The following is a 24,120-nucleotide window of genomic DNA, read 5'->3' on the forward strand; positions in this document are numbered from 1 at the left end:
CTGGTTTTGCACGGCAGGCTAAGTTAGTGTTTACATAGAAAGACACGGAATAGTAGCACATTTGAATGAAGAAGCGCGCTTATTTAGTTCAACATATTTCCCCACTCTTTGTGTATTGTTGTTTGGAGTGCTTTTACAATACACAAACATAAAGTTACACATATAGTGGCCAGCTAAACAAATGTACACGCACTACACATCGCATGCTCCATTGATCAATTTCTATATATAGTAATATATATAGTAACTATACGTGATCATGTTTGGGCTACTTGATGAGCATAGGCAAAAACACAGACATTTGAAGCAGTCTAACTCACCACCTGCGGTTCTAACGTTGGGACCTTTATCGTTGGGACTGCTCCATCATTCAGCATTAGGCGATTGGAAAATCCGGCGTCAAGCTGGGCCTTGTTTATGAAACAGTCGGCACCAAAATGCAGCGAACAGATATAAACATTCGCGCAACTCAGTTGCTGATCCGGAAAAGCAAATTACATCCACTGTTGCCTTACCACGGGGTTTTGGGGGAATCTGTGCAGGACTGTCTTGGTCTGGCAACCAAAAACGCACTTTTTGATGTCATTGTTAATTGTGCACATCACCTGCAGCGCAGCCTACGAGCCAGCGCTTTGATGGGGGTAGCCTGTTACTTTCGCTCGCTCCCTCTCTCTCTCTCACGCTCTTCCGGTAGAATTGTCCGTAAGGCCCATACAAGGAAATTCCACCCCCATTAACGTCAAAGGGGACGCATGATCGCAAAAAACTTGCCGAAACTTATGACTAACCGGTAGTAGTATTTTTGACAAAGAAATACTCCCATCAAACGTCCACCTTAACTTTTGAAACTTTGTCCATGTTTAGTATGGGATTCCATGTCTTTAACAGTGTAAAAAGATCAGTATGCATGAAACAGCATTTCACCCCCCCTTTAAGGTCGTTACACGACTGTTGTGTTAATTATATTCACGTTCGTGCATTCCTTTCTAGCTTTGGTCCACCTGATTCAGTATGTTGGGTTGAATGGGTCGCATCGTGTTTAGACATGTTTATACTTTATTCAATATGTGTTGTTATGAATGTTAAAGGTCCCGTTCTTCTAAAGGCGTGTTTTCGAAGCTTTGATTATGTTTACAGTGTGCAATATAACATGCGTTCATGTTTAGCGTGTAAAAAAACACAGTATTTTCACACAATTTATCTGTACAGTGCTGTTTTCTCTGTCCTAAAAACGGCCTGATGATTCCCTTGTTCTGTGAAGTCCCTCCTTCAGAAATACGTAACGAGTTCTGATTGGGCCAGCGCTTCCCGTGTTGTGATTGGACAGCAGCTTAGTGCACTTTGCCCGGAAAGGTCCCACCTCTTACCATAACGGGGAGATGCAAGCGCTGAATGCGCGCTCTTCTCCACGTGGGAGAGCAACAAGACCACGCCCCCTATTTTGCGTGTGTTTCTTGTGGGCGGAGGGTTAGTCAACAAACGGTTCTAGTGACGTCATTCCTGCCAGGAAGTGCAGAGGTGTAGTCCAAACCGGCCGTTCGCTGTAGGCTTTGAAAGGGAACTTCTGGTAAATAAAATATCTTGCTTGGAATTGAACTTTGAGCTTTATAATTTTACAGGTATTATTTATGCTCTAATAGCAACATTTCACACTAACTAAAGTTTGAAAGATGGAATCGCGAAGAACGGGACCTTTAAGTACTCTGTGGCTGAGTAATATATGAGGTGGTCTAAAATATATTTATCTGGACCGCTATTGATGCTTTAAAGTATATTATAGATGACAGTAAGTTCTATCTACTTTATTAGTCACTTAATGCATGGGAGAAAATCTGAGAAGTGTTTCAATACTTTCTCTCTGCTTACATTTTGCGGTTTAAGAGATATAGTCATCTTCTGACTACTGTTTATTTTATGTTGTAATGTGTATTAGTGCTTAAGGAAGAATGTGTGTGTGTATATATATATATATATATATATATATATATATATATATATATATATTTATATATATATATATATATATATATATATATATATATATATATATATATATATATATATATATGTTTCCTTTATTCATCATTCTCTCTTTATAGAAACCACACTTGAAATTACACTCACATTTAAACTTACTTAAGAAAGATGAAGAAATAAACAGAATAAAATAATTATCTCTCCTCTCTTCATTTCACTCTCTGGAAAATTTGGCCTTAAGTGGTGTTCTGGCCTAGCCTGACAAGCCAGACCCACATCAAGATGTTTGGTCTGGAAACTCACCATAGACAGGGCTCAATCCAAGGGGCGGGATAAACGGTTGTCTTTCAAACTCCCTCTGCACGCGATAGGATAGCGCTACACCAACCAGAGCAACATGAAGGTGAAGCAGAGCTCGCTGAGTGATTAAACATTCGCCGTATCCGGTCGGCTAAACTCCGAACACATCTTCCCTTTTTAAGAATGACTTCAGTGCCGCTCTTTGTTCTTTTCTCAGAGAAAAGCTTAACTCCAAGTCTTCCAGAGTCGCAGTCAAAGCTGATTCGAAAGACCGCCGCCGTTCGCCAGTTTCTGTGTTTACTAGAAGCACGCAAACGCAACTCGGCCGTCGTCATTATGGCCCCGGCCGCCGACTCTATACACGATGTGATTGGGCCGTCCAGATTCTGAGGAATACAGCTCAGATGGGTATTGAGAGTTCCTAGACGACACTTGCGGGCAAATTAAATTTGCTGCCGCTAGGGTGCGTCTAGATTTCTAGGCTAGTTCTGGCCGACACACCTGAGTGAACCTGGTGATAAACCCGGAATTTGCCCCTAGATTGAACTTCTACACATTTTCTTCGTTACAGTACTGTTAACTGACCTGTCTATATATAGCCTAGATTTTATGATCAGCCACCATGGATTTCAAAAGAAAACTTTTAACACTAAAAATAATTCTCCATTTAATATCACTGCTGTCTGGATGATCTCATTTGTAACGAACTGCTCTGAGACAGAAGGTTGGTTGAAGATCCAAACGCAGTATTTATTGAAGGGTAATCCAAAGTCATAGTCAATAGTACAGGCAAAAGGTCATAACAAGAAATCAGTCCGAAAAGGCAAACAAAACAGAAGGAACAGGCAAAAGGTAAATGGAAATGGTAAATGGACTGCATTTATATAGCGCTTTTATCCAAAGCGCTTTACATTTTTGCCTCACATTCACCCATTCATACACCGACGGCGATGTCAGCCATGTAAGGCGACATCCAGCTCGTCGGGAGCAGCTGGGGTTAGGTGTCTTGCTCATGGACACCTTGACACTTGGTCAGGTGGAACCGGGGATCGAACCACCAACCTTCTGGTCTGTAGACAACCTACATGAACCACTGAGCCACTGCCGCCCAGAGGGTACTCCACCCCGGACTGTCACTCCATCACAAACTTCCATCACAAAAAGGGTAATCCACGGAGAAGGCAAGAAATCAAAGACCAAGATACATGAAACCAGGGAAACGCTCAGAAATGCAGTTGTGACACTAAACAAGACTTCGCAATGAATGACAGAGATAACCAGGCTTATATAGGCAGAGGTAATGAGGTGATGAGACACAGGTGTGAACATTGAGTGTTAATGAGTCCGAGGAAAGGATTATGGGTAATGTAGTTTGTGATGGAGTGACAGTCCGGGGTGGAGTGCCCTCTGGTGGTGATCACAGGCACTCACACTGGTGAATTGTGACATAGCCCCCCCTCAAAGGAGCGGCTTCCAGACGCTCCTAAAATTGTTTAGGAGGGAGGAGGACCGGGGGCGGGATGGAGGGCCAGGCCCATGTAGTGGAAGAGGGCCTGGAGATTCAGGCAGAGCAGGAGGCCAGGATGGAGCTGGCCGGGCAGATGACCAGGGTGGTGCAGACCGGGCAGATGACCAAGGTGGCGCAGGTGACCGGACAGATGACCAGGGTGGCGCAGGCGACCGGAGCGGAGCCGGCGGTCTTAAAGACCCCCACGGCGGAGCAGACGACCACCACAGCAGGGAAGACGGTCTTGAAGACCCCCACGGCGGAGCAGATGACGACCACCACAGCAGTGCAGGCGAGGTTGAAGACCCCCACGGCAGAGCAGGCTGTCCAGCCAGAGCCCTCTCTGGACTTGGACTCGGGGCATGGGCCAGAGCCCTCTCTGGACTCTGACTCTGAGCACGGGCCGGAGCCCTCTCTGGACTCGGACTCTGAGCACGGGCCGGAGCCCTCTCTGGACTCGGACTCTGAGCACGGGCCGGAGCCCTCTCTGGACTCGGACTCTGAGCACGGGCCGGAGCCCTCTCTGGACTCGGACTCACAAGAGCCCGTGCCCCGAGTCCAGAGAAGGCTCTGGCTGGACCACCTGCTCTGGACTCGGGGCACGGGCCGGAGCCCTCTCTGGACTCGGGGCACGGGCCGGAGCCCTCTCTGGACTCGGGGCACGGGCCGGAGCCCTCTCTGGACTGGGCGCACGGGCCGGAGCCCTCTCTGGACTCGCCGCACGGGCCGGAGCCCTTTCTGGACTTTGGTCAGTGGCTGGAGGTTCTGGAAGATCCGCTGAGACGACACGAGGCTCTGGAAAGTCCGCTGAGACGACACCAGGCTTTGCAAGGTCCGTTGAGACGACACCAGGCTCTAGAAGGCCTGCTGAGACGACACAAGGCTCTGGAAGGCCTGCTGAGACGACACGAGGCTCTGGAAGGCCTGCTGAGACGACACGTGGCTCTGGAAGGCCTGCTGAGACGACACGTGGCTCTGGAAGGTCTGTTGAGACGGCATAAGGCTCTGGAAGGTCTGCAGAGACGACACAATGCTCTGGAAGGCCTGCTGAGATGACACGCGGCTCTGAAAGGTCTGAGAGCGCAGAGGCCTGTGTGTTGGATGGTGCTGATCTAGGGATGCCACTTGCACGCACTGACATCAGCGGTGAGTCCTCCAGGCTGGATGCCAGTCTCACTTGCATTGGGACCACCTTACTGGTTTCATGTGTGCCATTTATGACAACCCGGAACTCTGCATTGATGTCCATGATGGCTGAAGGTTCTGGAGTGGTGTCCATCTTGTCCAAAGACACAGCTTCGGCTGCCATTTTGTCAGGGGACACTGGCTCCGCGGCCATCTTGCCCGAGGACACAAGCACGGCAGGTGCAGTGGAAATGTCACAATCCTCCTCCATGACACCCACTGTGAAAGCAGAGCCGCTTACCTGAAGGGCATAATCAAGGAACTCACTCAGGGACCCTCGAGGACCATCACGGACGAGTTTGCTTTGTAACTGTTTATTGAGTCCATGGCAAAAAAAGTCAATCAACATAAAGTCCGGGAGGTTGGTGAAGTTTGCAATGTTCAGAAAGTCTATGATGTGGTCCTCGAGTGAGTGAGTACCCTGGCATAGACGGATGAGACATACTGCTGGATCCATGGTGGCGAAGTCTTCTGTAATGAACTGCTCTGAAAAAGAAGGTTTGTTTATTGCAGTATTTATTGAAGGGTAATCCAAAGTCGTAGTCAATAGAATAGGCAAACGGTCCTAACAAGAAATCAGTCCGAAAAGGCAAACAAAACAGAAGGAACAGGCAAAAGGGTAATCCACGGAGAAGGCAAGAAATCAAAGACCAAGATACATGAAACCAGGGAAACGCTCAGAAATGCAGTTGTGACACTAAACAAGACTTCACAATGAATGACAGAGATAACCAGGCTTATATAGGCAGAGGTAAGCAGGTGATGAGACACAGGTGTGAACATTGAGTGCTAATGAGTCCGAGGAAAGGATTATGGGTAATGTAGTTTGTGATGGAGTGACAGTCCGGGGTGGAGTGCCCTCTGGTGGTGATCACGGGCACTCACACTGGTGAATTGTGACATCATTCATATCCCATTGTATCCCATCCACAAGTACTATTGCTTGATTCATAACTGTGGTGTCTCACATTTAAAATTAATGTAGGTCCACATTAATTTATTTAGTAACATTGTGGAATTGTGGCATTTGGTAAAATAAATGTTATAAATTAAAGAGATGAAACAAAAATAATAACAATAGTATTTTTTATTTGCCCAGTGTGGCAGTAAGTATCTTACATAACTGAGTTCTTGTGTTTTTTGTACAGATACCACATCAATAGCAACATTTGCACCCAAAATTTGCACCATACATTGCCTCATTCTACTTTGACAAGACCATTTTTTCTAACACACTGAAGAATGCAAGAAATTCAACAGACAATTCATATCAGACAAATTGCAGACATTCTGGAATGTTTTATATACATTTTTGGTTTACTCTATGGAATATATAAATATGTACAAACCAATATTTTTATAAATTAAATATAGAATACTAAAAACATCTTTGGTTCAATGAATGGGGAGATTCAAAGTAAACAAGTAATGATGGTTTAAAAAAGTACAACATTTAAAGAGATAGTTCACCCCAAAAAATTTAATTCTGTCATCTTTTGTCACAGTCAAGATGTTATAAACCTGTATAAATTAGTTTGTTCTGCTGAACACAAAGGAAGATATTTGGAAGAATGTTTGTAACCAATCAGATCTCGGCAGCCATTGACTACCATGGTGGGTAGTCACAAATATTCATTCAAATATCTTCCTTTGTGTTCAGCAGTACGGTGGCCCAGTAGTGCAGCTGTACTAAATTAAACCACAACACAACAAAATCGGCACAACACAACAAAATCACCACAACACAACGGAAACAAGGCACAACACAATGAAATTGCCACAAGACAATGGAAACAAGGCACAACACAACGGAAACGAGCCACAACACAACGGAAACGAGCTTTTTTGTATTAAAAAAAACTGACTAACATTGGAAATTGAACATTTAAACAAAACAACAAAAAAGTAATTTTAATTCATAAAATTATACATTTCAACCACTTGGTGGAATTGGCAGACGTTCCCTTGGGCATCAAGCGCCTTGATCGCGAGTAAAAACGTTCACGAGTATAAATATGCAGCTATAATGCATGTAGGTGATTTTGAATTGATATTTCATGTCGATATACAATGGTTACACACTTAAATCTGATCGTAGTGTTTATATCTTTGTAAAACAGGCCAATCTATAGATCAATGGCAAGGAAAACTAACTTTATTGCACTCCAAGAGCCCCCTCGTGGTCGGGAGCGTTTCCATTTTGTTGTGGTGATTCCGTTGTGTTGTGGCTCGTTTCCGTTGTGTTGTGGCGATTTCGTTGTGTTGTGCCCTGTTTCCATTGTGTTGTGGCGATTTCGTTTTGTTGTGCCTTGTTTCCGTTGTGTTGTGACGATTACGTTGTGTTGTGGTTTAATTCCGTTGTGTTTTGCCGATTTCGTTGTGTTGTGGTTTAATTTAGTACGGCTGCACTACTGGGCCACCATACAGCAGAATAAATAAATTCATACGGTTTTGAGAGTAAATGAGTAAAATAATTTTCTATCCAAAACTATCCATTTAACAACATTGATGAGGGTATTTTAAGTGCCTTGGTGCACTTTTAATGCATTTTTAAGTCCAATACATAAACACACAACATTTTTTTTTTCAGAAAAAAAAGTGCATTGATTTTTTTGTTGCAAAGCTAAACACTACATTATATAATTGATTTTGCTGGTCTATTGCTCAGATCACTTGAAGGTATGTTGCTTTGAAGTCTGTTCCCAATACATTTCTAGCATTACATTTGTAAATCCCTGAGTTCATGAGACCTGGGTCCTGTATGACCAAATTTCCCTCCTCTGTCATGTAAATTCCACCCTGTACTGTAAAGCGATTATTGGGTACAAGTGTGGTGCGTCCAGGCAGAGTCCAAGAAATGTCTGGTTTGGGTATGCCAGCAGCTATGCAGTTCAGAATCACAGGAGACCCCCTGTTAACTCTGGTTATTGAAGGTGGAGCATGTGTGATTTGAGGTGGAAACACCATAATACTCACTGGATATGACAATGTTGATGATCCAAATGTGTTTGTGGCTTTGCAGGTATATGTTCCTCTATCAAATTTGGAAGTTTCTTTCACCTGAAGTGTGCCGTTAAATAAATATGTTACTCTTCCAATAACTTGAGGCTTGTCCAAGACTAGGCCATTTGGAAGAGTCCAGGTAATTGTTGCCTGAGGCCAACCATCCACATTGCATGGCATATTTAATGTTTGCCCGAATGAAATCTTCATTGTAGCAGCAGTACTTCTAATTTGAGGCTTCTGTCCAGGTTCTAAAGCATAGCGCTTTTCTGCTTGTCCTGCAACATTTTTGGCCAAGCATCGATATACACCTTTGTCAACGACACCTGGTTGCATAATGTGTAAAGTCCCATTTCCCAAGTAGTGAGTGAACCTTTGAAGTTTCATGCCTGGATTCAGTGCTGTTCCATTCGGTAGAATCCAGAGAAACTCTGGCTTTGGTTTTCCAGTAGCACGGCACTCCAAAGATATGCCATCACCATCTGCTTTGAGAGGAAGGACCTCTATGTTTGGCACTGGAAAGCTCGGCTTCTCAGCAAGTAATGCAACTTCCAGGTTAACTGCTAGACTTGCTTCCCCTAAGAAATTCTTGGCTATGCACAGAAACTGACCTTCATCAGTCTTTCGAATGCCCCTCAATTCAAGAGTGCCATTCCTGTGGACTTGGAACCTGCCTCCCAAATATGGGGTGGGTAGGGACATGCTATGAGGTGTGGTCCAAGTGATCTGTGGCTCGGGCATACCCTCTGCTTTGCAGTCCAGCAATAGCGTCTGGTAATACACTGCTAAAACTTTGTTCTCTGCCCGCCCACTCTGTCCATTAATTTGCGGCCCTTTTACCTCAACTAGAAGCTTGACATTCCTGATGTTATCTCCGGTGGGGTTCCGTGCCACACAGGCATACTTTCCCTGGTCAGCCAAAGTCAGTTTTTTTATGATCAGAGTTCCATCGTTTAGGATTTGGTATTTGACTGAAGATGAGGTAATCATCTCATTCCTTGGTGAGATCCAGAGGATCGTAGGTGGTATAACCACTGTAGCATCACACTTCATTTGGACTGATTGCCCGAAAGGTGCCGACATAGACACTTGCTCTTTAGAAGATATTTGGGGTGAGTTTGGCACCACTTGGACACTTACTTTCATTGCATCCTCCCCCAGGGTATTCTTAGCGTAGCATGTATAATTGCCTTCATCCCTTTTCCCCATTTGTTGCAACAAAAGTGTTCCATTTCCAAAAATTATATAGCGCCGGTTACGGGTTCCACTGTCATCTGACTGGAGGGCATTGTTGATCATGGTGCCGTCTGGGAGGCTCCATGAAACCTCTGGGTCTGGAAGACCAAAAGCGACACAGTCCACCAGGAAGTTGTCTCCATTAGCAATTATTTTATGTTGTGCCCCAGTGTTCTCTATCCTTGGTGGTTTCATGAGAACCTCTACTTGGAACAGCTCCATGTCCTCACCATTTGGTCTTTGATACATGCACAGATAATTGCCTCCATCCTTCTCAGTCAATCTCAGAATTCTCAGAGTGCCATTGGGGAAAGCAGTGATGTGCCTTTGTGGACTGAGAACAAAAAGAGAGAAATTGTTTTCATCTTTTTTATGACAGCTGAACTCTTTCATAGTAATTATCTGATATAATAAAATAGCACATATAATTCTTCCTAAGCTGGCTGCACACTGTGTAATTTCTTTTCCCAGTCCTTTACAATTGTTACTTGTCAGATTTTGACAGATATGAGTGGTGAGATTTTACATAAAAGCTAAGCTGGACAGTGTGGCATATGCTTATTCAGACTGTGTGAAACATCTACAATTTTGGTCATGGTTGACAGCGCTGACTGGGCAGTCCACAATCATTCAGAGGTGCGTTTCCCATATATGAATCGTGGTATGCATTGGTTCCCTCTATCAAAGGAACTCCGCACTGCATCGGAACGACGAATTTGGGGATGCTCCCTAAGCATCAGCGTCTCTGAAGTATGAATGAAACTAGTTCAATCCTGATTGGTGTTACGTCATGACGTAGATGTGATGGCATACCTGGAAGCTATAAAGGGGAGCCTAACGCATTGTAGCGTCAGTTATCGCTCTTCAGCATAGCGCTCTGTGTGAAAACTGTCTGTCTATTTATTGTTGTTTGTCCCTTATATATCATATATAAAAACAAATATTATGGTGGCTGAGTTTAAGAGGTGTGTGCATCCGTGTCCCCACTTCATTTCGGGAACGGACACACATTCTCTGTGTGTTCAGTGCCTGGGCGTTCAGCATGCTCAGGCGGCTCTCAATGGAGCCGCCTGCAGTCACTGTGAGCTGCTGACGCTCAGGGTGCTGCACTCTAGGATGGCAGTCTTTGATGAGGCCGGCCAACCACTTGAGCCCCGTGGCTCTGGGCCTGCGGCTGCCGAGGCGGCCTAGCGTCGCAGATCATGGGGCTCACAGCTGGATCTGTCAGCGGAGATTGAGACTGCTGAGGCACTTTCTCAATCTTCCTCTGACAGTTCAGAGGTTCTCCCACCTCGTGCGGAAGCCCGCGAAGCGGCTTCTTCCCCCAGGGTGGAGAACCCGATGTTGATTCTCTCCGGTTCCGAGATCAACTTTGAGGCGGGATATATGTTGCCCCCTCATCCACCCGCCCAAGAGGAGCTTATAGAGTTGCTGACCCATGCTGTGGCCAAATTAAATATCGAGTGGCCACAAAAAAGACACGAGATCCAGTAGGCTGGATGATCGTTTTCTTTTTCTCTGGGCTCAGACACCTCGCCGGGGCTTGCCAACATAGCAAGTTGTGCAGTTCCTGGAACAGGCCTTAATCCATGCAAATTTCCAACTGTGTTAGATTATGCAAACGTTCTGGGGGTGCGTGAGGCCGGCTACGGGACGATGCCACGGGTGGAAGATGCTCTAGCGGGCTATCTGTCACCTGAATCGGCATTGTCCCTTAAAGCCCCGGTACTGCCCACCAAGCCATGTAGGGACATGTCAGCATTGGTGGGCAGGGCATATATGGCGGCGGGTCGGGCTGGTAGTTCCCTGCACACACTATCCATTCTGGGTCCCTCTCCGGAGGACATCCTCGAGCTGAGAAAGGCCGCTGATTTGTCTCTCCGAGTCGCGTCATCAAGGACATCTCCAAGGCCCGTGCTATCGACCGCTCCATGGCCTCAATGGTGACAGTGAAAGACATATCTGGTTACATCTGTCGGGAATAAAGGAGAAAGATAAGTCGTTTCTCCTGGATTCCCCAATCTCGCCTTCTGGCCTGTTTGGCAACGCCGTTAATTTAGTCGTCGTCAGGTTCCAGGAGGCGAAGAAACAATCGGCGGCCTTTCGTCAGTTCCTTCCTCGTCGGCCAAAATCAGGGAAGGCTGCCACTAGTGGGCAGTCTCAGCCGTCAGCCAGCTCCTCGCACTGACAGGTTAAAAGAGAGTGTCGCCTCTAGAGCCCCTCCTCCGGGAGCCTGGCAACAGATGAGGCACTCTCTCCAGCAGGCTTCCGTGCAGAAGGGCTATCTAAGGACATCCTTCTGGCTAAGAAGGCTGCTTGGAAGAAATCCTAGCTGCGGCAGGGTTTCTAAGAGAGGCCCCTCCCGCCCGAGGGCAATTGAGGTTGTCTCTCGCGTGGCGCTCTCGATGGGAAAATGATGTGGTAACCCCACCGTCACAGATGCTTCGAGCCACATCGTTTTCCAATGGACAGGGGGTGCTCCAGTTGCCTCGAGAAAGACCTGTGACTGGGCAGCACGTGTGTGTACACACACTGAAAATCGTATTCAGCTCTCTGCCAGGCATCCACTTCAGGGAGCGAAAAATGAATTAATACCCGAGACCAGCCTTGAGAGGCTGATTCCCTTAGTAGATTATCTAGGCACATGAAAATGCCTTCCGAATACATCCACATGGGTCCTGCACACTGTAGAAATAGGGTACAGACTGCAGTTCTATCACCCTCCTCCAAAATTCAATGGGGTGACATGGACTGCAGTGGTCGAAGAGCGGATTAGGGTAATGGAACAAGAAGTAGAATTCTTGCTGATAAAGTTAGCCATAGAACAGGTCTCACCGTCGGAGAGGGAGGCCGGGTTCTACAGCTGGTACTGTATAGTTCCAAAAAAGGATGGAGGGCTTCGGCCGATTTTAGATCTAAGGTATCTGAACCGGTCTTTGAGGAGATTCAGGTTCAAGATGTTAACTATTCCCACCATCGTGAATCAGATCCAGCCCAAGGACTGGTTCATCACGATAGATTTAAAAGACGCCTATTTTCATGTCTCCATCATTCCTTGCCACAGGAAGTTTCTGAGGTTCGCTTTCGGGGGCGAAGCGTACCAATATCGGGTGCTTCCGTTCGGTCTAGCTATTTCCCCTCACACATTCACCAAATGCATGGATGCAGCTCTGGCTCCACTGAGACTTCAGGGCATCCGTGTGCTAAATTATATAGACGACTGGCTAATACTGGCACAGTTGTATGAGATGGCAGTTAAAAATTGAGATGTAGTTCTGGCACATATTCAATGCTTGGGGCTGGGACTCAACACGAAAAAGAGGGTGTTGAAGCCAGCCCAGAAAAGTAGCTTTCTGAGGATAATATGTGATTCAATTTTGATGTGGGCGCACCATTCTGGCGATAGTCTCATGAATAAGACTGGGCCACAGCATCACTGTAAAACACTTCCAGAAGGTGTTGGGGAATCTAGCAGCAGCGTCCAACGTCATTCTGTTCAGCCTGCTACACATGAGGGCCCTAAAGTTGCTAAAAACCAAAGGGTTTTCCCCCAAAGGGAACCCATTCCGTATGATCTGGGTAACGCGCAAATGCCTTCGTGCTCTAGTTATATGGAAGAAAGTTTGGTTTCTGTCCCAAGGGCCAGTGCTGGGAGCATCATGTTGCCGGAAAACCGTTTCAACAGATGCCTCCCTCACTGGCTAGGGCGCGGTCATGGAAGGCCGTTTTGCGAGGGGTCCATGGGAGGACCGTCATTCCACCTGGCACATAAATTGCTTAGAAATTATGGCAGTATACAGTCCCTGAAAAAAGTCTTGTCGCTTGTGTACAAATTGACCTAAAGTGCCGCTGAAATATATTTCTAATCAAGATTTTTTTTACAAGAAATGGCTCATTTTAATCCCACCAGCTTTTGTGATAATTTTTCAGTGAAAAACTAAACTTTCAAAAAGTATTCTAATATTCACAGCTTGGTAAACCCATTGAGTCAATTTTTGCAAAGGCTTAAGTGTTTTTACAATGTCATATGAGCTTAACCTGTGACTAATAATGGATCAATTAGGTCTCAAGTGTGTATAAAAAGAACCCCAGTACGCTAGACCTTCACATCAACTGCAACTAGATCTCTGCAAACATGCCTTAGATTCACCCTGAGACTAAAGTTTTGATTATCAAGAGGCTGAAGACCAGATCCACTGCTGATATGGCAGACACCTTCAATGTGTCTCAGCGTCAAGTACAGAGGATAAAAAAAAGATTTGAAGAGACTGGAGACGTTTTCGACAAGCCCAGGTCAGGCAGACCCCGCAAGACAACTGCTCGAGAGGACCGTTTGTTGGCTCGAAAATCCAAGGCCAGCCCATTTTCCACTGCAGCAGAGCTCCACGAGACCTGGTCACCTGAAGTCCCTGTGTCAACCAGAACAGTTTGTCGGATTCGGTCTCGAAATGGCCTCCATGGTCGAATCAGTGCCCAGAAGCCAGCACTAAACAAAAGACAATTGAAAAATCGTGTGGCATTTGCCAAGGCCCACAGCCTGCTAAAAGGATGGACGCTGGAAAAATGGCAGAAGGTGGATTTTTCAGATGAATCTTCTGTTGAATTACACCACAGTCACCACAAATATTGCAGGAGACCTACTGGTGCCCGAATGGATCTGAGATTCACCCAGAAAACAGTGAAGTTTGGTGGCGGAAAAATCATGGTCTGGGGTAACATACAGTATGGGGGTGTGCGGGAGATCTGCAGGGTAGAAGGCAACATCAATAGTCTAAAATACCAAGAAATCTTAGCTACCTCTTATATTCGAAACCATAAAAGAGGCCAAATTCTGCAGCAGGACAGTGCTCCATCGCATACTTCCATCTCCACATCAAAGTTCCTCAAGGCGAAGAAGATCAAGATGCTCCAGGATTGGCCAGCCCAGTCACCAGACATGAACATCATTGAGCATATGTGGGGTAGGATGAAAGAGGACGCATGGAAGACGAAACCAAAGAATATTGATGAACTCTGGGAGGCATGCAAGACTACTTTCTTAGCTATTCCTGATGACTTCATCAATGAATTGTATGAATCCTTGCCAAACCGCATGGATGCAGTCCTTCAAGCTCATGGAAGTCATACAAGATATAAAATTTGGATCTCACAGCACCACAACTTAATTTGCTGACATATTTTTGTATTTGCAGTAAATTTGTTCAATTTCTGTATAGGCGACAAAACTTTTGTCTTGCCAAAATTTGACCTTTCTGTCTTGATTAAATGATAAATATTTTTTCTGTGAAAATTATTTATTTCAGTGCATTAAACATCATTTGGGAGGGTTTTAGCTTTTCATATGAGCTATTTCTAACACCAATTAATTAATTAAAGTTCAGGTTAATATCAGATATTTCTAGAAAATAGATAAGCGACAAGACTTTTGTCAGGGACTGTACAGAGCTCTGAGGAGTTTTTTCCCGGAACTTCGCGGGCACCACGTTCTGGTCCGTACGGACAATATGGCAATCATGGCATACCTGAACCGCCAAGGGGGGTTGAGATCGCGCCCCCTATGCAAATTGGCGCATCTCATTCTCCGTTGGTCACAAGGGAAACTGTTACCCCTCAGGGCAATGTACATCCCGGGGATACAGAATCAGGGGGCAGAGATACTGTCGAGGCAGGGGCTGAGGCGGTTGTGGTGGAGCCAATATGCAAGAGGTTCGGGCCAGTGGAAGTGGATCTGTTTGCGTCTCGAGAGACGTCCTACTGTCCACTGTGGTTCTCCCTCACGCATCCAGCCCCACTGGGGTTGGATGCCATGGTACAGACGTGGCCAAGGCTGCGTCTGTACAAATTTCCCCCGACCACTCTGCTCCCAGGGGTCCTGGAGAGAGTCCGGCAACAAGGAGTCAGTCTTCTTCTGGTGGCTCCTCGTTGGCCGACTCGAGTGTGGCTCTCGGATATAATAACTCTGCTGGTGGGTCCCCCGTGGCAGGTCCCTCTGAGGTGGCACCTTCTATCTCAAGCAGGGGGCACAATATTTTACCCCCGCCCCAAAACCTTTGGGTCTGGCCCCTGAGGGTGCCAGGTACCGAGAAGATGGGCTACCAGCAGACGTTATAGAGACCCTACTTAGTTCCAGGGCCCCGTGTACGAGGAGACTGAACAGCCTCAAGTGGAATGTTTTCGCTACTTGGTGTAGAGAATGTGAGGTCGACCCAGTTAACTGCCCAGTGGGGCACGGAGGATGAGGCCTGTAGTCCGTACCAGAGTACCTACATGGGATCTGGCAGTAGTACTCGCAGGTCTGGCTGAGGCCCCCTTCGAACCATTGGAATCGGCAGAACTAAAGAATCTGACACTTAAAGTAGCATTCCTCCTAGCTATTACCTCTCTTAGGAGGGTGGGGGATCTTCAGGCCTTGGCAGTTACCCCAACCTGCCTGGAGTTTGCCCTAGGAGGAGTCAAAGCCATACTGCACCCTAGACCTGGCTACGTACCTAAGGTCCCATCCAGTGTGGTCAGGTCCTTGGTCCTTCAGGCATTTCATCCCCGCCCCACGTGACGGCGGAAGAAGGGAGACTTTTCCTCTTGTACCCAGTTCCGGACCATGCTCCCAGGGTGTATTTGGAAAGGTCAGCTCAGTAGAGGAAATCAGACCAGCTGTTAGTGTGTTTTGGCTTACCCAATTAAGGGTTGCCTGCATCAACCCCTACTATTAGTGGATTGTGCAGGCTATAGCCTTGGCATATCAGGTGCGCAATCTGCCTTCACCTATAGCCTTGAGGGCCCATTCCACCAGGGGCATGGCCTCCTCGGTGGCCCTTCTCTCCGGAGTTCCTATGCAGGACATCTGCGAAGCGGCCGTTTGGGCTACTCAGCACACTTTTATAAGATTTCACAGCTTGCATCTCCCTGCGACTCCGGCAGCAGGGTGCTCCAGTCCTAATTGTGCCTGGTTTCCAGTTTCACAATGGGGCAGGCGTATCCTTGGTGTGGCCTAGTGGGTACTCGTTCCCCAAATTAGTCGTTCCGACGTAGTGCGAAGTTCCCTCGATATAGGGAACGTCTTGGGTTATGTATATAACCCTTGTTCCCTGAGAGGGAACGAGCACTGCGTCTCATCGCCACACCGCATATCGCCTTAGAGCGCTTGCTTCATCGCGATAATTGACGCTACAATGCTCCAGGCTCCCCTTTATAGCTTACGGGTATGCCGTCACATCTACGTCATGACGTAAAACCAATCAGGATTGGAATAGTTTTATTCATACTTCAGAGACGCTGATGCTTAGGGAGCATCCCCAAATTCGTCATTCCGATGCAGTGCTCATTCCCTCTCAGGGAACAAGGGTTATATACATAACCGAGACGTTTTCTGAAACCATGGTAATATGCACCTCTGTTGTTTGAACATAATTAATCTAATTAATTTGAGATTGCAATTAAAGGGATAGTTCACCCAAAAAAGAAAATTCTTTAATCATTTACTCACCCTCAATTGTTCTGAACCTGTATACATTTCTTTCTTTGACTAGCCTAGTGGTGAAAAATAAATACTATAGTAGTCATTTATACAGGTTTGGAACAACTTGAGCCTCACTAAGTGATGACAGAATTTTCTTTTTTGGGTAAACTATCCCTATAAAATATTATTATTATAGTTAATGCAAATTAATATATATCAGCAAGCTATTAATTCATTTTAATCATGTTAACATTCAGTATTTAACTGCTGTATACTTATGCGGTTCATTCAGTCAGCAGCTTTCTCCACAACATTTTTTCTGAAATGTTGTTGTAAAGAACATGGCATCTGAGGACTACTTTAATCTTTGTTTTTTCCTTCAAGACAAACTTTGAACGTTGACTTCACGAGGCTTTGTTTTTTAAGTTCTTTTTGTGGAATACTAATTGTTCAGTTCAGAGCAAATATAGTTCTTCATTAAACCTTTGTAGCTAAAGTCACATTGCATGACCATGAACCAAAATTTCAGAAATCTAATTTTTTTAACAATTTAATTTAGATTAATTAGAGTTCTAGGCATAATAATGACCAATTAATGTTAAACATTTGTTATCTAACTGCTTTAAGTAGCCCGTTGTATAGCTGACTGAACATTTGAAGTAGACAAATTGCCCCTGGCATTCCACTCAGTTACAGTATTGTCTGGATCAGCAGGGGTTGTTTGGGCTGAGACAGTTTGTTTAATCTACACCAGACATTGTTTGAATTCCACAAGTGATGAAGTTGGCCTGCTGTGAGTTTGAGTGCGTATGTCAGTTTGAACAGTGAGAACCAATAATTGCTCAAAAGAGAAAAGTAAAATCTTAATAAAGGAGAAATTACTATACAGCTGTGACGGCTTTACTTAAGTAATCCCACTGTAGGGTTGTTACAGTATGAAGGGGAAACAAGTTTCCACATTTATTAAGGAGATACACTGCAAAAAATGCAGTTCTTAAGTAGTATTTTTTTGTCTTCTTTCCAGTCTAAATATCTAAAAAAATTTTTTTTTTAGATATTTAAACTAGAAACAAGACAAAAATACTAGTATAAGTATAAGAATCTAGTTAAAATCTAGCTAGATAAAACATTTATACTTTTAGCTTATATTCTATAGCATGAAATATGCTACCTGTACTGATGTTCCAGTATGGTTTTAGATGGCAGTCTCCAGACTGTGCCTCTGTGTGAACCAATGGACTCTGGGCAATGCAGGAAAACTGTGGATCCATATGTTGCCGTGACACTGTGTTGCTGGTATAGGCCTTTCCAGGGGCCTGGAGTCTCTTGCCTAACATTCATCTGCACAGTTCTTTTAGCAAAACCCACTAGGTTGGTTGCTGAGCACTCATAACTTCCTGAATCATTGGGGGTGACGTTCTTTATATAAAGTGTTCCATTCGGGAAAATAAATATCCGGCTTCCAATAAACTGTGTGGGCTTCATTTGTGAGCCATCAGGGAGAACCCACTTAATAAGAGGGCATGGCTCTCCTTTAGCAGTGCAATCCACATATACGTTTCTTCCAACATTCATAAACATAGTCTCATATGACAGCTCAACAATTATTGGTGGTAGTGCTGCAACACGAATGTGGTATGTGAATGTATCAGCTCCTGCTACATTACTGGCGATACACTTATAATCGCCTTTATTGGAAAAGTTTGCTGAATGAATACTCAGTGTTCCGTTTGGAAAAAGAGATATTCTTCGGTCAAGGGAACCAATGTCTCGCACAAATGTCCTATCTGGAAGAATCCATGAAATCTGAGCTTCTGGTTTGCCCAGCGCAATACAGTCCAAGCTGACTGGGTTACCCAAAAACACTGAGACATCTCTGGCCCTTGAATTTATTATTTTTGGAGGCTGAGTCTGAACAACAAGGGTAAATACCATGCGGTCTGAGCCAAATTTGTTTTGAGCATTGCAGATGTACTGTCCTCTGTCTTGCAGCTGGATGTTCTTAATCACAAAAGTACCATTTGAAAGGACCTCAAATCTTTGTCCAAGTTTTGTGTTGGTCTGAATTGTTGCACCTGTAAAGGTAATGAAAAACAAAACACATCAAGAATAAACATCAACAAATTAATAAAAATATGTCCAACAATTCAACTTGACACTTTCTAAGATAATCATACTGCAGAGTCCTGCACGGGTCCATTTTTGGAGACCTGCCCCCGCCCGTACCCGCAAGGTTTAGCACCAGATACGACGCGTGACCCGTGAAAATATCAAAATTAAATCCGCACCCACCCAGACCTGTTAATATTTGGCCCGTTACCCGACTCGTGCCCGCGATAAATCACACGCTAAAATCATTCAAATTAAAATGCTTTATTTTTTATCTTGGACCACTCTCAACATCAACAGCGTCATGAATGGGCTAAAGAAAGAGGCTAAAGTGGCTTTAAAGACTCGTTGTCAACAATTTCATATACTCCACTCACCAACTTTACTTTTACTTCATCCATTGCTACTCCTGCAACGCTCACTCCATCTGGGCTACGAGAGGCATCAACAAAAGTTTCAATGTCGCAGTGGTGGTGACGTGATGGTAAAATGGCATATTGTTGTTGCGTGTTTGTGTAATGGTAATTTGGACATAGATATTGTAATAGCTTACAATATGTTCGAGGGGGAAGAAGGAGGCGGAAACTGGCGAACATTTAAAAGATTTTAACCAAACAAAACAAAAGTAACGTGGGCAGCCCCTCACTGACATCTGCAACACGCACACACATAATAAAACGTAAACACAACTCAACGTCAAATCCAGGTCTGGTGATCTCTCTAGATCTATGCCTCCGAGCTCCCTCAGAGGACTCGAGACCGGTCGTTCGTTCGCTCGCTCTCTTGTTCGCTCTCATCCTCGCTCTCATGCTCGTCCACCTCGCCACAGAAATATTGCACATATTTTTAATCCGCGCTACTACCCGCCCACACAGAGTTAATTATCCGCCTGCATCCCCGACCGTGAATTTTATAAATGTCACAATCCACCCGTTTTAGCCACTTTTATGCAGGTACCCGTGGACTTATATAATTACAAAAAAACATAGCAAAAACAACTAGCCTAACTAATATGCATTTCAAGCATTACAAAATACAATTAAACACAAAAAATAACAAAAAAAAGCAATTACAGAGATACAAATAAATACAAATATAGGATTGAAATAGACATTTTCTGGTTTTCAGGTGCAGAAACTGTAATCAAAAGGTAAAATATCAATGAACTTTATTAATAAAATGTAGGCTATACCGTATTTTCTGAACTATACGTTTTTTTCATAGTTTGGCTGGTCCTGCCATTTATAGTCATGTGCGACTTATATATCAAATTGAATTCATACTGACTCCAGAGCGACTATATGTTTTTTTCGTCTTCATGACGCATTTTTTGACTGATGCGACTTATACTTACTCCGGAGCGACTTATAGTCCGAAAAATATGGTACATTACAATTATAGCCACAAAAGTAATTCTGTCTAGAACAGCAAGTTGATTTTCTCATTGCCTTTTGTTTGATTAATGTTATCATAGAGACACCATAGAGATGATCCGTCACTTTAATATCTGCACTGATCCAATGTACTGTTACACACACAGTTTCATCTTTACAACTGTTTAAAGGCCTTGTGTCCACCAAAGTGTTTTATATAGAATCAATACAGAAACAAACTACCTGTGAAATTAGTAACACTTTCGCAGATTTTTCATATCATAACAAGCAAAGAGTCTCAACTAAAAAAAAAAAAAAAAAACGCTGCTCAGACAAAACGCTCTCAAGCGCCACAGCCAGGCTTTTTCAGCAGTTTTCAGCTGGCTAAAAATGCTTTGGTGGGCACACGGCCTAAGACATAATCGACTGTTTATGAGAATATTTTAACTTTTTATGTGTAAGTGTTCTGTGCAAAAAGACAAATAAAGGGAACTCATTCTCAACTTTTTCACTATGAGATTTTCACTATGAGATGCCGTTCTGTGCAAATGTGTGTATGTGCAGCACAGAGAGTCTTTTGAGCTTAAATGGTTTAAATCACATTCAAATTCGCACACAAGAACCGATAAGCGGAATTGAAATGCATGTTTCTTATTGAATCACCGGTTCTGGGCAATTTTAGTCTGGATGCCAGCTGAATTTAGCCCCGCCCACAACATTTGAGGTAGGGCAATTCGGCCTGGACTTGATCCGTTGTGGAGTTAATTATGCCTGAACAGAAACTGTTTGGACCAATCAAATCTTCAGGGCGGGCTTTATACAATGATTGACAGATAACGCAAAGTAATCATCCACATCACCAAAGAGCGCTTGGTTTGAATTTGTATTAGTATAATTTATTCGTATATGCATTTACCTTCACTATTTCTCTCAAAATTATGATTGTGTTAGTAAATTCTCCATGTATCCTAAAATTATTTTTTACAACATCTGCAAAGTTCTTCTTTTACTTCTTCCAGCATGCGTGTTGAGTTCTGTTGACAACTAAGTTATGCTAGCCTGGATGCCAGCCGGACTTAGCCCCGCCCACACCAATTTTTAGGTCGGGCAATTCGGTCTGGCCTTGCTCCATAGAGGAGTAATTATCCCCGAACAGAAACTGTTCGGACCAATGAAATCATCAGGGTGGGCTTTAGACGATGACGAACAGATGATAAACAGTAACGTAATCATGCACGTCATCAAAGGGGCTTGGATTATATTTGTTCGGATCCTAGAGCTTGTTTGTATTCACCTTCACAATTTCTCTCAGAAATGATGATCATATTGGGTAAGTACTATGTGTATCATTAAATTATTTTTCAACACTGGCAAAGATCGCGTATTCCAGCCTGATTTCAGCACGCGTGCAGACAGGGTTGCCAAGTTTTTACAACAAAACGCGCCAACTACTAGCCCTGAACAATAGCTTCTTGGGGGGTTCTCCGGGGGAAAAAATGGCATTTGGGGGGTAAAATGTGTGGTATTTTGGCAAGGTTGCCTGCTTAAATTCGCACTCATGGGTCTTTATATCACATAATAGTCGCTTCAATCCGCGGACATAGAAAACAACTCGCGGAAAAAACGCGGACTTGGCAACACAGTGCAGTTGCGCTCTGTTGACATTTGACAATGCGTCCCTTCGTTGCTCTGATTGGTTGTTGGTCTATCCAATTGAGGCCTGTCCTGGTTCGGTTGAAACACGTCTCATAATCACGGCCCAATGGAGCAGTTTCAGACTCATATTCTGACTAGAATTGAGTATGACCACGTTTAGGCTAAAATTCCTGTGGAGTGGGAAAATATATTATTTTAAACAGATTTAAAGGGCATCGTCCAAACAAAGAGAAACAAAACATCTGGGAGGACATTGCTACCAAATTAACAGCAACCAGGGGGGTTAAAAGATCGGGTCTGCAAAAAATGGCAAAAAAGGAAGAGGGCACTGCAGAGGAATGTCCAATACATGGCTGGTTTTAGTGCATGTCGGCAAGTCATTGACATATTTTTTTTGAGTTTATCTCTATTTTTCCTAGTCTTTGAAGTATATTTTCTACATTACTTATTTTATTTTTTCCTTTTTTCTGTCATTTAATTCAGATGTGTATTTGTATTTTTTTTGTTTGTTACCTGCTCTCATTAAAAAAAAAAAATGTAATCTGCCAGTTGTCCTGTAGGTGACATCATAACTCTCTCTTATTACGATACACTTAGAGCTGTATACTCCAGAGCACTCGTAGATCTACAATCATTTTCAAGTGCTACTTAAGTTATGATGCTTTTGGGAAACAGACCTTAATATTAAGATCCCTCGTATGATTGTTTTTACGATCAACTTAGGCTTACGATGCTTTTGGGATACGCAGCCCAGATCTGTTCTGATCCTGAATTGCAATGAACCAACAAATAAGGGATTCTCCAACTTGTGACAGCGTGGTAAGGTATTTTCTGTTAGACATGTACACATAATCAATATCTGTAACAATGCAATAGCCTACTATCACATATACAAAAAAATGTTTTACTCACATAAATGTGTTGCACCATTCCTGTCGGATCCAGTATAGAAGGATCAGCATTGATTGTGTTTTAATCTCAATGGCCCTCATTTATCAAACTTGCGTAGAAACTGGTGTATATGTTGGCGTAAGATTATGCTAACACTCCTCTCAACGCCTGATTTATGAAGCTGTGCGTACCTCTGCAATCCAGGTGTACGCAAAACTTGCCCTTGATAAATGCCGTGGCTGAAAACGATCGTCATTAGAATAACACGCCCCTATATATTCAAGTCTCCGCCTCCTCCACGCCCTCATTTTATGCCATGGACAAACAGAAGACGGCAAAGAAGCAAAACTTCTCCGACGTGGAGATCGGGCGCGCTCAATCATCTCACTAGTCCACTAGTCAGGGCACTGATTAGGACATAAGTCAATGGGCTGACTCCCTGATCAGTGCCCTGACTACTGAACTAGTGAGATGATTGAGACGCGCCCATCAAGACCATCACCAGGGACCATCACCCGAAATTGTTTTATTTGGGAGTTTAAAGAGCGGGATTAACGGCACCTACAAAAACAAAATATGGACCCAAATTACGAGTACTACTCTTAATAGTCAGGAGGTTGAGATGCGCACTCCAGCAGTTTAAATAGCTGTTTGGATGATAAATTACCATCACAATGCATTATTTTATAGCACATGTTTTGAAACAATTAGCATTTAATTTCGTATCACGGCACATGTATTGGGGTGTACAATAGTGATGATGATGTGATGTGGAGTACCATTCATTCACATTAATAATTACATGACAATTTGATTCTTGATTCAAAAGATTCTTCTTATTATTATTATGATTTTTATTCTTAATGACGCTTGTTATTTAGAAGAAGAATGTCGTTTTTAATGATTTTATTATTATTTAAAAGAAGAAGGTCATTCTTATTTTTTGTCAGTCTGAATTATTTTAGTCCCAGTCCGTGCGCAGCTGCCGGGCCAGGCAGGCCTGAAACGTCAGATAAAGCGCACAGGCTCGCAACTGGAGGAATACATATGCCTACAAATCAAACGCTTTGGTAAAGTCACACAAATTAAACATTGACGTTCATGTTGCACAAAAATAAAGACTGAATGTTGTTGTTGTGGTTTTTAACAGTGGGTCATATAGCATATCTTGTCTGTGCGTTTATCTGCGCATTTTCACACTAACTCAAACGTGCGTACACCACCTCCTGAACTGGCGTAGGATTTGAGCGTGCCATACGCCAACGTCCATATTGATAAATCTTAAAGTCACCATGGTTTTGGGTGTACGCAAGGTGTACGCTGGAAATTTGGTGTACACACTTTTGATAAATGAGGGCCAATATGTCTGCAAATCCAGGGTCGACCTGTGCCTTGTTTGCAAACAATTATCTTGCTATCTTCGGCAT

The 24,120-nt window shown here is 44.0% G+C and overlaps 1 protein-coding gene across 1 annotated transcript in view; it reads right to left on the reverse strand.

Annotated features, from left to right (window-relative positions):
• Nucleotides 1-7,633: 7,633 nt before the first annotated feature.
• si:ch211-159i8.4 (matrix-remodeling-associated protein 5) overlaps nt 7,634-24,120 on the reverse strand; it is a 32,803-nt gene continuing 16,316 nt past the window's right edge. The window contains exons 5-6 of the mRNA XM_067456638.1: nt 17,836-18,739; nt 7,634-9,542 (exon numbers count right to left, since the gene is read on the reverse strand). Coding sequence (XP_067312739.1) covers nt 7,634-9,542; nt 17,836-18,739 — 2,813 coding nt within the window. The remainder of the gene's footprint in view (nt 9,543-17,835; nt 18,740-24,120) is intronic.

The sequence above is a fragment of the Pseudorasbora parva genome, chromosome 11, assembly GCF_024679245.1.
Source record: "Pseudorasbora parva isolate DD20220531a chromosome 11, ASM2467924v1, whole genome shotgun sequence".
Taxonomy (NCBI): domain Eukaryota; kingdom Metazoa; phylum Chordata; class Actinopteri; order Cypriniformes; family Gobionidae; genus Pseudorasbora; species Pseudorasbora parva.